Here is a 14,809-nt window from a genome sequence, read left to right on the forward strand (position 1 = left end):
GCTTCGGATGCCACGATGCCGTCAAGCGGGATCTGGTCGTAATCAGTCCTTCACTGACCAATCAGCGTTCATTAGCACAATGCTAGCGTGTTATGGGCAACAACAACTCAACCTGTAAGAAAACGAAAGGACATAAGTTGTCGTTCATTCAACTTTTGACCTATAACCCATGTTGAACTTGCAAAACCTACAATCAAATCTGAGATTTCCCAACGACAATCGGGTGAAAGAGACACATTTAGCCGTTTAGCTCCATAGAGTCCCATTCATGTTGCACTCATGGCGATCGCCCCCAGTGGAAATCTGGTGGAACTGCAACCAAAATTCGTTACAATGGGACTTAATAGAGAGTGGGAAGGCTCTCCGTAGACGGGCTCTGGTAACATGTTTGGGTCTTTCGGGTTGACTTCATATCCCAGAGTTCCGGTTCCTTCAATATTTCTCAGCGTAGGGAAATGTAGTTTTGATAGCGCTCACACTCCGTTGTTGCAGTGGGGGATATGGCAGCACAACAAACTAGGTTACCCAGAATACACCACGGGAAACACTTCGCTGGCAGCCTCAAGAGGCTTCTGCCGCGCACGGAGAGGACCGTGCGGAATAAAACTCCAGTCGTTTTGTATTCCAACAGCGAAGAAACGCGAAAACTTCATTTGGGAAGTTTCTACTATGGATCTGCAAATACCTCTATCGCCTATTCGATGAGAGTTTTCACTTCTGATGTATTTCGGTACCGATGGCTCCATAAATGCACTGACGAAGAAAAGGGAGCTTTAAGTGCAGCACGTTAAGCGATAGAGGTATTAGTATTTTGTCGGGCTAATAGTGTGGCGACAGTTCAGAGGGGGTTTGCTTCTGGTGCGTTAACCCTCGTTACGGATCCCCATCGAGGGAATACAACAACTTCGACCCAACAGTGGAGTGTTTTTGACGAAGAAGCCTGGTTGGATCTCCGCGCCCTTGGCTTTCTGTTGCTAAAGTTGCCCGGCGGTAAGGTGCAGCCACGCCGGGGGAAAAGCACAGAGCGACGGCCGCTACTCTCCGGCTAGCTCGCCTGCTGCTTCTGCTTCTTGGATAGAGGCCTTGTTGGTGAGGCGACAATGCTTGACATAATGTCTGAACACCAAGGTACGTTTCTGCATTATCGACAAAAAGTCGTTAAGCAAACAGTTCACATGTGATGTCAATCTGTTCGTTTTTGAAAACTGTCGTTTTGCGGGCATTAAGCGAGCTAACCCAGTGCAAGTTGTGGCTAACGTTAATGCTACGTTTGGTTGCGTATGCTGTATTAATACCTCGACCAGTCTGTGATTTGTCGCTAAACTGCCACGAAAGTTGTCTTGAAGTTGAAATCGCTTATCGGCGTTTGTGCGATTACTGTAGCGAGCTAAACTAACGTATTTATAGCACAGCTCAGTTAGCTTGCTAGTTGGTTAACGCGCCGAACCACCTAGCTTAACATGAGTGGCGAATAGCAGAGCAGCCAGCGTTACCCAGCCACCTACCAAAACACACTACAGCTTATCAGTTGGTTGCCAGAATATCTCAATTGTCGGCAACAAAAATATTATGTTCAACATGAGCTCAATCTTCAGTGCTGACAACCTCGACACGCCCGATTCAACAGTTACTCTCTGCTAACACAGAGCTAACTTGGCTATCTAGCCTCCCACTTCCATTTCAAGATAAGCTAACCGACTGGCGGCTGCTAGCACAAGTGAACCCAATTAAAAATATAATTTAACTGTTAGCAGTGCTCAGCTGCCCCTGCAGACTCTGAATTAACCTGTGTAACTCGCACCGTACTTTCCGTTAGTACTGCTAACTGTGTAACGTGTTGTTAGCTTCCTCTCCAAATGTCAGCTAACGTTAGCTCGTAGCATACACAAAAAAAAAAAAAATGACAAGTTAAAAACTTGGTATCTCTCAAGCTGAGCCTTTTGATCATCACTTTTACGCAGCGAACTTTTTTGTTTTAAGCTTGACGTGTAATCGACCTGCACTTGGACGTGTCTAATGTTGAAATGTCCAGAATTGGTGTAAAGTTCAGCCAGAAACCAAGTGACACCGGTTGCGGTTGTGGAGGACGCAGAAAATTAGCGTTAGCGTCTATTGTGAGACTCATTTCTGCGATTAAATAGCCACCAGTAACTGTGTTTGTTAATTAAACACAACTGAACAAACTCGTCTCTTGAATAAGATAAACACACGCATGGGTAATAATCCTGATTAAGTTACAGAGCTGTGTTAGCAAGCTAATGTTAGCACTAGTCCACTCGACACATTTCTAGGCAGCCTTATTCATGGTAATGCTGCATTGTCTGCTTCCGAGAAGCTAATGAGCCAACCAGAAATGATCTTTTGTGATTTACATACATGTTTTTTTTTTTTTTCTCCCCCAGATTCACTGTTGACGTGCAAAACGGAATCTCTGGTGAGTTGTTTGTAAAATACTTTGAATACTCTGAGCAATTCATTCAATTTCTTCCTGCTGTTGTGGCTTGTTTAGATTAGCTTTGCTTTCTTTAACAAAAGCTTGTGCTGTCTTTAGCCCCCAGAGAGGAAAAAGAGGACAGTTGAGGACTTCAACAAGTTCTGCAGCTTTGTCCTGGCTTACGCTGGTTACATCCCCAGTCCAAAAGAGGTAAAACGCCCGTAACGCCACTTTTAAGAGAAAGTATGTGTTTAGCTTTTTTTCATGTTGTGAAAATGTTCTAAATGGTTTCCTGTAATCTTGTAGGAAAGTTCATGGTCCCCAACATCATCCAGCTCTGCACACAGTTCGGGCCTGTCGGCGGATGGGGGCGGTGGAGGCAGCAGCTCCATGGGCAACACTTGGGGGGACGGGAGCTCCGACATCCACACCATCCACACGTTTGTCCGCAAAGCCCGGGCGAACAAGGGCAAAAGTATTCGTCGCATGCACTCTGACAGCACTCTGCTGGACAAGATGCGCCTTAAAGACTCCCTGTACGAGAGCCAGGCCAGCTCGAAGGCGGAGCGCAAGAAGGACAAAAAACTGAAAAAGCTGTCGCTGGGCTCCGGCATCACGGCGGCGGACAGCGGGAGCAGCGAAGGCGAGAAACGGGCCCGCATCAAACGCAGCAAAAACTCAAAACAGCCGAAACCTAAGAAGCTCAAGAGCTCGGCTGCTCAAAGCGAGACAGACTCTGAGACGCGGAATACGCACGGCGAGGTACGAGCCGTCAGGGACGAGCTGTCGATGCACGGGGGCTCCACGTCGAGCATGCACGGCTTGGGGAAGATGCAGGCAGATGAATCCATGAGGGAAGCGGAGATGAGCTCCAGCGAGGGTGAGACCTGGATCGCCGACGAAGACATTATGGTTGAATCAGGTATGACTGTGCTTTCGTGTTTCAGTTCATTGTCTGTACTTGATGAAATGCATTACGAGACTCCCACAGAATGAACGACAGTTAAAGCTCCCGTGTCTCTTTGTCAACACAGGGGATGACTCGTGGGACTTGATCACCTGTTACTGTGGGAAGCCATTTGCGGGACGGCCGATGATCGAGTGCAACCAGTGCAGCATATGGGTGCACTTGTCGTGCGCGAAGATCAAGAAGTCGAATGTCCCCGACATCTTTTACTGCCACAAGTGCAGGGACTTGCGCCGCACGTCGGGCCACAAAAAAGACACCTAAAAGACGAAGAGGACGGGGAGGAACCAGAGGCGCTGTTTTTCGCTGTCCTCTGACACTTACCTTTCTTTGATGCCTACAGCCAAAACAGCCTAAATTATCACCCAAATGGCAACGGTATTGTCAGTTTGTAGGACTTCTTTTGACAATCACAACCATTCTTATTTATCCCTCACTTCCTTTTTTTTCCCCCTCATTTTTATTTTTGGCTACTGTGAAGAACTGGACAGAAGGCAACGGCGACAGTTGAGAATCATTTACGTGTGTGTCTGCATTAATTGGCTTTATTTGTTACCTGCCGTGCACGTACATTTTCACACTTTTCGACTCATTTCCTGAGAATATTGACAAATCAGTGGAAGATTTCGTCCACACAATAGCCGTTTCTTCTCCCAACTTTATCTCAACGCAATATTTACACACTGACAAAAGTAAAGCTTATATATTGTAAAGCTTAACAGATGGAAAATGTCACTCCTGTTGTTTGTTTAGAGGTATCTCGGAAAAAAACGAGGCGGGCAGCTCATTTTACTTTATTCTGGACGTTTATTCGAGTTTTCTTTTTTAAAATTTTTTGTCATTGTCAGTGGCGATCACTGAAAAATGTAGAGATCTCACTCCTCTGAAATAGTTTTAATCCATGTAATCGGCTAAGATTTATTTGTTTGCATCTACAAATGCATCCAAGTGGCACTCAGACAATTATTTTAGCTGTGCACTTTAAAAAAACAAAACAAACTAACACACCATTTCTTCTACTTACATGGGTTGAATTGGAGAATATTCATAAGCTACAGCTAGTTGAACCTGTACTCGGCCGTGTACGTTTTAATAATCTTAACTTTCTCACTGTCCGGCTTGTTAACCGATCACAGATAGCCATTTACCATGAACAACATTTACATTGAAAGCTGTTGGATGTTTTTGTTTCTTGCGTTTCTTTTCTTTTTATCAAGTCATTTGATATGAAGGGGGGGGTGTAATGTTGCTGTAATGGTTACAGTGCTTTACGAAGTGGCTCTGAGGCTCGTTTATGAATGGTTGTATAAAAAATATTCGTTTTTCTATTTTGCGTAACTGTTTATTTCTTAGCTTTCTGAGTAGCGGGGGGATTAGAGATGGCGCCCGCGACAGAGAGAGGTCGTAAGATTGTCTCACATCGAGAACAAAAAGCCGTAGTGTACAGAAATATAAGTTGAGGCTGCGTAGGTTGTGGCATTTTGTTTATGTTATTTGGTTTTACCATGTGCTTTTTCTTTTTGTCGGTGAGAGAGTCTTGGTAAGTCTCCAGTAGCAGTTGCACTCTCTGTACAACTTCAGTTCTGTGTACATATCCTGTTCTTCGACGACTGTACATATGTGAAAGTGAAGAGAGAAAATACCCAAGCAAATTCTATATTTTCTGCGGTCTGATATTGTTTTCTTTAATTGTAGCTTGAAAAATAAAAGTCTTTGGGAACTTGGAAGTTGCATGTTGAGTTATTTGCAATGAAAAGAAAAAGATTTGACACGTTTTTGTTTTTTTTTTGTTATATTTTATTTATAGACTTTTGCACACAAAGTGTTTGTCATGTTCGTCTTCCACCACTAGAGGGCGATAGTTGACAGGCAGCTCAGTTGTTAGTGCAGTATTGAGTTAAATAGGAGTTGATGAATAATTATACAGATACACAAAAGCTCACATATTGTACTTGTCACGTGTTTGGAATTTGCATGGGAGGAAAAAAAAACAAAAAAACAAGTAGTGCAATTATTTGAGTTTAGTTCCTGTCAGCTTTCCAGTAGATGTCCGGTTCATCCTGCAACACACATACAAATGCTCAGGGCCTTGTATCAGACAAAAGCACAGTCTTTTTAAATTATTAATTTGATACCATTGTGCTCTAACTGTTGGCTAGAAATACATCTCAGTGTTTTGGAAAACCTGGGCAAGCTGTGCAAGTAGATAAATGTTTAAGCAAATGTAGGGAAATGGAAGTAATCTAATTAACTGTAACATTTAAACTGATTAAATATTGCTAATTAAAGTTCCTTCTGCTTATATGTGCTGTACGTCTAAAGCAGTTGGTCTTTCTTCTGACAACTTCTAAGTGACACTTTATTTCGGCGCAGTTTCTAGCGCGGCAACATTTTTCATTACTCACTTGTCTGCGACGGAAACTGGACATCTGAAAGCCGCCAATGGAATCCAGGGGAGCGACTTTCCTCCTGTAAGACGCAGGCAGAAGCTCGGTTAAATGCGCTTAATATCTGAGATGTACAGTCTAATTATCAAACACTACTGAATGTGATCACTAGAGAGTGAGTCAAAAACCTTGAAAAGTTGTAACAGCCAATCATTTAGTTACTTTCTTCTGCCTAACTGAATATTTATTACACATTACTGGCTGAAAATTACATTGTACGCTGACGATATTATAGTTTATATGAAGTATGTTGTTTTAATTAACAATTATCACCACATATATTATTTTATGCACTATACAAGTTATTAAAACCAAGATTTTTTCATCCATTTATTTTCTGATGCATGGCTGTAAAACGTTCCCACACTAAAGCTATTTCATTTGTCCTCACCTCTTTTCGTGGGCTTTGCGGTTCTGGTTCTGGTTCTGGTGCTGCTGCTGGACAGGGAGGTGTCCTGTTGGGTCGGCGGCGGTCTCCGGATGAGACGGGCGACCGTCCCCGAACCTGCCGCCCATTTCCCCGGCATCGCCCACGGAGAGGTCGCCCGTGTCCGAGTGATCAGAGAGGCGAGAAAAGACCTCCTGCCAGTCCACCTCCTGAGGACGGTAATCAGATCACATTAAACCGCTTGAACGTCTGATTTCTCTCGCCCGAGTGGCGACGACGTTGACGTGAGTGAAGGCTTACCCTTTTGTTTCTGAATCTGCTCGGCAGGGAGGCGGCGAATGTCTCCTGCAGCAGCAGGTAAAGAGCCAGGACAGGTAGCACACACCTGGAGCAAAGCATCTGTGCAGGGTTAAAGTAGTCACAGTTACTCATCTCTGATTCACCACAAGGGTCAAAGGTTCAAAAGAAACCACTTGCTCACCTTGAGTCTTCGGTTTTTCTTCGTGGAGCTCTGACCTCAAAGATCTCGGTTGCAACTCTGCGTCTCTGCTCTGCTGGGCGGCGTGGAGGGTATTTGTAGCCCTGCATCTAGGGTGGGTTTATATTATGGGACTAAATGGGGCTGTTTAGGCTAAGTGTGCATGTGTGTGACTATGTGACTTCAGACATGCCAATTACAACTGCCGCCTCGCTGCCCGGCGTTGTCATCATTAGTGTAAAACCTCCGCAGCCGCTCATAAGAGATGGTGGGTGCTGACAACATGCCTTGACACACCTACATACATGCACATACACAACGTCTCACCCCCCCACGCCCTCTTCCACTTTGCTGGTAGCCGACGAAGACAGATGGGCGCGTGATAAGGCCTCTTTGCTGAGGATGTCGTGGTTTAAAACGTGACCCTCAGGCCAGTTTTATCATTTCTCTTTTGTTTTTAACGTTATCTTCTCATATTATTGATACAAGCTGCTGGCTGCTGATTAGGACTGGGTTGTATGATTCACATCTCCATGTCAAAAAGACAAGCACCAACAGCAAGGTGTTCCTAACCTCGAAGAGTTCAAAGATCAACGTGTTCAATGAAGCACACAAGGTTATTAACACCCACGCACACATTCTCCATGAATTAGTTTTTCCCATAAGCCGTGTCTGTCTGATACTGATGCATGCAGAGTGGTGACTCATAAATTTGCCCACTTTTATTGCTGTTGCTCCGTGTGCTTGGGCATTTTGATGCTGCCATGTCGTTCAGATTGCTCCTTTCTCTTTTATGTTTGAATAAACCGTGTCTCTCATGTGTGCTTGTGTGCAAGTGTCTCCCTTGAACTGCCCCTTGAGGGACAAATTTTGAAATCAAGATATGGGTGAAATCAGTTTCTCGTTATATATATATATATAAAAATATTCTTCTTCTCAGGAAACACAACATTAAAAAAGACAACTGTTTAAAGTGAGTAGCATGGATGTATTGTTGTTGCAGATGAAGTAGACCCCCATAGCAACAGCAAGAGGGTCTTCCTAACATCTCAGTGCCGTATGTTCTCCTGGAAAGCAACGTACACGCCATCCATATGATGTAAAAGAAAACTTGATCCATCAGACCCAGCAACCTTCTTCTATTGCCCCGTGGTCCATATCGTGTCCATTTTAGGTGCTTTCAGCCGTGGGCAGAGGTCAGAGTCCCTGACCTTTCACTTACTGTCTAATACACTGCCTAGCCAAAAAAAAGGTCACACACTCTAATATTTCGTTGCACCACCTTTAGCTTTGATTACATTCTCTGTTGCACTGTTTCGATAAGCTTCTGCAATGTCGCCAGATTTATTTCCATCCAGTGTTGCATTAATTTTTAACCCAAGATCTTGTATTGATGATGGGAGAGTCTGACCACTGCACAAAGCCTTCTCCAGCACATCCCAAAGATTCTCAATGGGGTTAAGGTCTGGACTCTGTGGTGGCCAATCCATGAGTGAAAATGATGTCTCATGCTCCCTGAACCACTCTTTCACAATCTGAGCCCCATGAATCCTGGCATTGTCATCTTGGAATATGCCCGTGAACATCAGGGAAGAAAAAAATCCATTGATGGAATAATCTGGTCATTCAGTATATTCAGGTAGTCAGCTGACCTCATTCTTTGGACACATAATGTTGCTGAACCTAGACCTGAGCAACTGCAGCAACCCCAGATCATAGCACTGCCCCCACAGGCTTGTACAGTAGGCGCTAGGCATGATGGGTGCATCACTTCATCTGCCTCTCTTCTTACCCTGATGCCCCCATCACTCTGGAACAGGGTAAATCTGGACTCATCAGACCACATGACCTTCTTCCATTGCTCCAGAGTCCAATCTTTATGCTCCCTAGCAAATTGAAGCCTTTTTTTCCAGTTAGCCTCACTGATTAGTGGTTTTCTTAAGGCTACACAGCTGTTCAGTCCCAATCCCTTGAGTTCTCTTCACATTGTACGTGTGGAAATGCTCTTACTTTCACAATTAAACATAGCCCTGAGTTCTACTGTTGTTTTTCTTTAATTTGATTTCATCAAATGTTTAAGTGATTGCCGATCACGATCAATCAGGATTGTTTCCGACCACATTTCTCAGTTTTATTCATTGGACCAGAGATTATAACCAACATTGATCTGTGCACATGGCACAGTATACACAGCTCTTAATAATCTTACGATTAGACATTAAGAAATTGAATTCAGTCACATTTTTAGTCGCATGTGCTCAAATTCCCATCTTATTTGTCTACTCTCTCAAAACAAAAAAATCAGTTGACATAATTGCAAATTGTCTCCAATAAAAATCTTATTGTTTCAACAATTTTCATGTCAAGTGACATTTGTTGTTATTCCAGTGCAGTCATTTTTGCAAATTTATAATCACAGTCTTCATGTAATCATTAAATTGGACAGCTGATAGTCAAAACGATTTTCTGCAAACAACTTGAAACTAAGTGATCTTCGCTCAAGCCCAGTTCACATGAAAGTTAATTAATAATAAATAATTGCACAACCGTGTTAGTTAACCTCAAACAAAACATGGCTTTTTAAATCAGCTAATGACTAAATAACTTGCCCTGTAAACATGGAAACCATGAAACCCATGTATTTAAATTTGGCACTAGACAAATGATAATGATAAACAATTAATCCTCAACAAAACTAAAGTATATTTACTAACCAATTAATCCAATATCCAATATAATTCAGCGTATTTTAGTTTGAAAAAGCTGGAGAGAAGCGTACATACACTGATCAGAGATAGCATCAGGTCTCCATTGTGTGTGATAATCTGAACAACTCTGCTTCGCCTGACTTCATCAGCACATCACCACCCAATCCAGACCACACACAGCAATCTCCACCCGTCCTTCTCCCGCCCGGCCTGCTGCCTCTGTCTCCAGAAAACAAAACAGAGGGGAGACAGCGTAGCCGGCCTGGATGGATGGATGGATGGAGATACTGGCAGAGGATGGGGCGGAGGGGGGTCTACTTCGGAGGGTATGCGCATTCAGACACGTTTTCACTTTTCCTCTTTTTCCGCCCTGTCCTAATTATTTCTATTTTGGGATGGCGAGGCTCACCAAACATAGAGCTGCTGCTGATAGATCAGGCGTGTATAAATAAACCGTAACAAGGCTGACAGCATGTCGGCAGGGGCAGAGGCCAGATAGGCTGCGCTGATTGCCTCCATTATCAGGGGCAGGCCTCATTAGGAGCCTCGAGCTGCGTGTATGACTCTGTGTGTGTGTGTGGGGTGTGTGTGTGTGTGTGTGTGTGTGTGTGTGTGTGTGTGTGTTCTTTTATTGCAATACAGAGACTAATGTCCTCCCTAATGATGTAAACCTGAGGACAGTCCTTTACAATGAGGACATGTTGTTGAGCCACACTTCTTTGACAAGTTAGTCTCAAGGGTTTGGGGGTCAGTTTAGGTAAACTGGAAGTCAGGTTGACTTAAACTGTTGCGTCAGATGACGTAATTAAAATGTAGAAAAGAAATTACAATATTGACGTACTAATTTATTATTTAAGATAATGCACGTAGCTCATTACCACTCTAATGTCTGTTGTCCAGCCTGGTCTCCACCTAAAATCCACCAAACAGGAACCTTAAAAGCTCACTAATTGTCGTTGTTTGTTTAATATATAGAAAAAAACTATGTTTAGATTGCATTTTTGGTTTTACATTTAGTTATGGGCCTCTAGTTATGTGCTTCTTTGTACTAAAGTAAGCTAATCAATTGCTGCTTGATTTTATTGTAAAGATACCATAGAGGTATTGATTTTCTGACCTGATTCTGGCCAAAAAAAAAGCAAATAAGCCACTTTGATGCACCTTTTGCACTCAATACACACATACCAATATAGGCCTTAAACCTTAGCATACTCATATGATTATTTTATGTATATTTACAGGTTGAACTAAGTAATTTCCTTATTAAGATAAGATAAGACATGTTTATTAATCCCACGTATGGAAAATTTCCTTGTCACAGTAGTACGGAATTTGGCAAATATATATACACAAGACAACGACGACTTCGACATGGTTAAAAAAGAGTTACCAAAAAGAAACACAATACAAATTCGAAAAATATATACAAAATAACAATGCTCTGAAAAATATATAGAGAAAAAAACTAGAAATATAAAGACATTCTGTATATACAGTTTGCAACAGTGGAATAAACTCTACAAATAAATAATTGCTTAAACTGATGGTGATGTAGTGGATTCGTGCAAAAAGGCAGTGCAAAAAAAAGTGGATTTATTCAATTGTTTCTTGATCTAAAAATAACACTTTCATACATGTCAGGGTGACTAAAAATGTCACAGTGAAGTGTACACGTACCGAACGTTGTCAAGGATATGATAGATTATTAATAATTTGAACACAATATTAGTACATGTCAAACAAGACAGTTCATCAGAATCATATGAGAATCAGTTTTATTGGTCAAATGTAATAAAACACACAAGGAATGTGGATCCCTTCATTGGTGCATTGATGTGTATTATTAGTAAGTGTTAAAGTGTACTACAACAAAGTATAGTGTGTGCTTTATTTTTTAATCAATCTTGGCACATTTTAAAGTTGATGAAAGTTACATCAGGGTTACTTGATTTGAGTTACTTTTAGGATTTAAAATTAAATATTTAATGAATTAAGCCATTGAAGATCGTCAACAGTTTAGTAGCATTAGTTCGTGTGACAATTCTGAAGCCATCACAACTTTATACCTTTCTGTCTGCATAGATATTTGGAAATAATTTACTCATTTGTGGCTTAATGTGTCCTGTTGTCCATGCATGTCTGTCTCTCTCTCTCTTTCTGTGTGTGTGTGTGTGTGTGTGTGTGTGTGTGTGTGTGCTAAATAACTTCCCTGGTACCCGCCCCGGTCCGGTGCCCTATAAGTATCAGACTCTGCAGCAGGTGCCAAATATAGACTTGCAGAGACCGACCCCTCCACAGATGTGAGCATCCTTAGGAAAGATTAACAGGGAAAATATGTATAAACAAGGTGTTTGTCAGATTGAATCTTGTTCACAGAAGCCCTTACGGACAGCAAAATTAACTAAATGATCAGCAGGGATAAACCGTAAGTAAGACATGGCAGTCACTTGGATTTATTGTCGCAAAAAAATCACTGGTGTAACTAAATACTTGATGAGCCATCTTGGACAAAGTGAGAAGTAGGACACCCAAAGTGAAAGCAACCATCATCATTGTTATTTAGTACAGCTGCTGGGGGACATTAATGCTTTTTTTCTGCACATTCACGATTTTACAAACAAACCAGTTAATTAGTGTAATGTAATATGATAAAATATCCTACCAAGCAGTATATTAAGTGGTTAATGATCTGTATCAGAATTTATGATAAGGATGTAGGCTTTTACATTAAGGTATGTCTACAACAAACACAAAATACCATGCCATTTCTAAATTCTGATTTATTTTTTATTTTAAATGTATTTCAAGCTGCATTCATTGACGTTTTGGCCACTAGGGGCAGTAGAACATTAACGTGCAGTTGCATATACATCCGGCACAAATGCAGCAATATTAGGATTCATTTTCAATTAAGTCTCTTGGCGTCTGAAAAATGTAAGTCCAATATTATCTCTCGTCTCTCATGTTACACTGAAAGTTGTGTCCACAATGTGCTTGGTGCTCAAATGGGAGCATTGGCCATAAGTCGTGAGAGCACTGCCGCTAGGCAATTATTGACATCTAGTTTAAATGTTTAGTAAGCTACGAGTGGGCAACATAATATAGAAAATACAAAGGCATAATGATGAGGCCTAGGATTACCAACATGTTCCTCAAACAAATTATAACATTACAAGAAAAACTCTGAATTACTAAACTCACCATCCACCAAGAAATTAAGTTCCACAGGAATCACTTCTCAAAATTAGCAAATTCCAACAAATTCGTAAACTTTGAGCTTTCAGAAAATTCAGGTGGAGTTTGTGAATACCACAAGAGGAGGCTGTTCATAAGGTCTCTACTCATTAACATGATAAAGTTGACTATTTAGCTTAATACTGTTCTTCAACAATGTCTTAGGTAAAAAATGATGGTTTTAAACTAGCATAACTGCTACATAAATGTATGATAGTTTTAACTATGGGATACTAGCAACACCTACTACATTACACATAATAATTGGAATAAGTGTTCATTTAAAAATAACAGTAGTTTAATCTCTGTCTCAATATAAAGTAATAATCTTAGTTTAGCACTATATAATAAATTGATATTATTTGTAGCCTATAGTTTTTTTAATGCAATTTAGCTAACGCTAGTTTAGCGTGAATGAAGGAAACACTAGTTAATTCTTTCAAGTTGTGTTTATATTAGCTTAATTTGGCTTTCAGTATTTTTAGATTAGTGTAGTTTATTCTGTTTTATTTAGTTAGAGTAAGTAAGATTTAGTTAGATTTTAGTTGGCAAGTGCAGTTTGTGGGTAGTACAACTTCTATTTCTATTCTGATGCTAATGCTAGTTTATACTCCTACTTCCAGCATGTTTGAGGGGGAACTAAATTTTCCTTTTTATCTTTAAAAATAACAACATCATTTATTTGTAAATACTTTGCTTTGTGGATAAAAATTCTTCATAGAATTCAAATGGTATTAAGTAATATTAGCTAACATTAGCTATTCCAGTCAGTTAGCTAATTTAAAATTTTGGCTACTTAAGTCATTCTGCCATTAGCTAATTTATTCAGTTTGGTTACATTTACTTCAGATTTGGTAACTTGGTTAGTTATAGTTTATTCAGTTTTATTTAGTTACAGCTGATAGCATTTATTCAACTAACATTGGTAAATACAGTTTTCAGATCTTGAACTTATCTCTACATTCAATTGAGATTTTTATGCAAACGCTACTTCATACTTTACATGATGACGTAAAGTATGATACAACATATTCCAAAGGGAACTTATTTTAACCTCTCTTTCTGGCTTTTTACTTTTAAAAATGTTTATGTAGGCTATAGTTTGTGGATTAAAATATTACTGGGAAAACAACATACAAATTGGCAAACGCTTCAGTTTAACATTCAGTGTCCTACATGAGATATACTTTTAAAGCGGCGTTTGACTATATACTCACAATACTTCAACATATTGTTATCTAGTCTTTAAGTTGTGTTTAAAGTAGTTGTTGTGTCGTACTGAGGAGAAGGAGGCCATCATTTCTGGGACGTTGTCGCCCTCTAGTGGTTGCGACCGACGCAACAGTTCAAACTCTTCCCCCCACGAGCTGCATGCACTGATAATAATGTTTTTCTTTTCCATGCGGGGTGGTTTTCCGCCCAATTGGGCTACTTTTGTTTACGTCAGGCGGGGAAAAAATACATTGGGCGGGTGAATAAAATTTGGGCTGCTTTTGTCCACATTTGGCGAGTTTTTAATATTGTGAAAACATCTCTCTCTCTCTCTCTCTCTCTCTCTCTCTCTCTCTCTCTCTCTCTCTCTCTCTCTTAAATGAATAAATAGCTTTAATAAATAAATAAATAATTGACGTGAGTTGTCGGTTATTCAATCGGCATCTTTTTTTTTTTTTTTCAGCAACCGCACTGTAGCCGCGCTGAATTTGAAGCGGGTGGCCGAGCTAAGTTAGCATCATGCCGAAGTGGGAGAAATATAAGAAATCCTACAGGAAGGAATGGGAGACCGACCCTGAACTTGAGACCTGGATCGCGGCTGTCCCAGGAGACGACTCTAACGCCCGTTGCAAGTATTGTAACACAGAAATAATAACTTAGGTGACATAATTTTTTTATGTCACCTTATCTTATTTGCACTGTGACTGATTTGTAGCCCACTTATTCTATGGCGTTTACTTGTTTATTTTAAAACTAGTTTTTATGGCTGTGTGTTCGGAATCTCAATTAGCTGCTGTACGGCCAGGTCGTTGTGCGTCTTTCAGCACCACAGGTGTGGAAAGCAGCGAGGAGAAAAAGAGGGGAAGGGAGAGGCGCTCTGTTTTTCTTTGTTTTAAATTGTTTTGCAATTAGTCCTCATATGGGTCATTTGTGATGTAAAT

General features: G+C 40.9%; 1 protein-coding gene across 1 annotated transcript; it reads left to right on the top strand.

Moving 5' to 3' along the window:
• The first annotated feature begins 390 nt into the window (after window positions 1–390).
• phf23b (PHD finger protein 23b) lies at window positions 391–5,128 on the top strand. The gene is made up of 5 exons (XM_084554191.1): window positions 391–1,128; window positions 2,403–2,434; window positions 2,552–2,644; window positions 2,741–3,356; window positions 3,469–5,128. Exons 1-5 carry the CDS (start codon window positions 1,101–1,103, stop codon window positions 3,663–3,665), a joined length of 966 nt encoding a protein of 321 aa, XP_084410317.1. The 5' UTR covers window positions 391–1,100; the 3' UTR covers window positions 3,666–5,128.
• Window positions 5,129–14,809: the final 9,681 nt, after the last annotated feature.

This window comes from Chelon labrosus (assembly GCF_963514085.1).
Source record: "Chelon labrosus genome assembly, chromosome: 1".
NCBI lineage: Eukaryota > Metazoa > Chordata > Actinopteri > Mugiliformes > Mugilidae > Chelon > Chelon labrosus.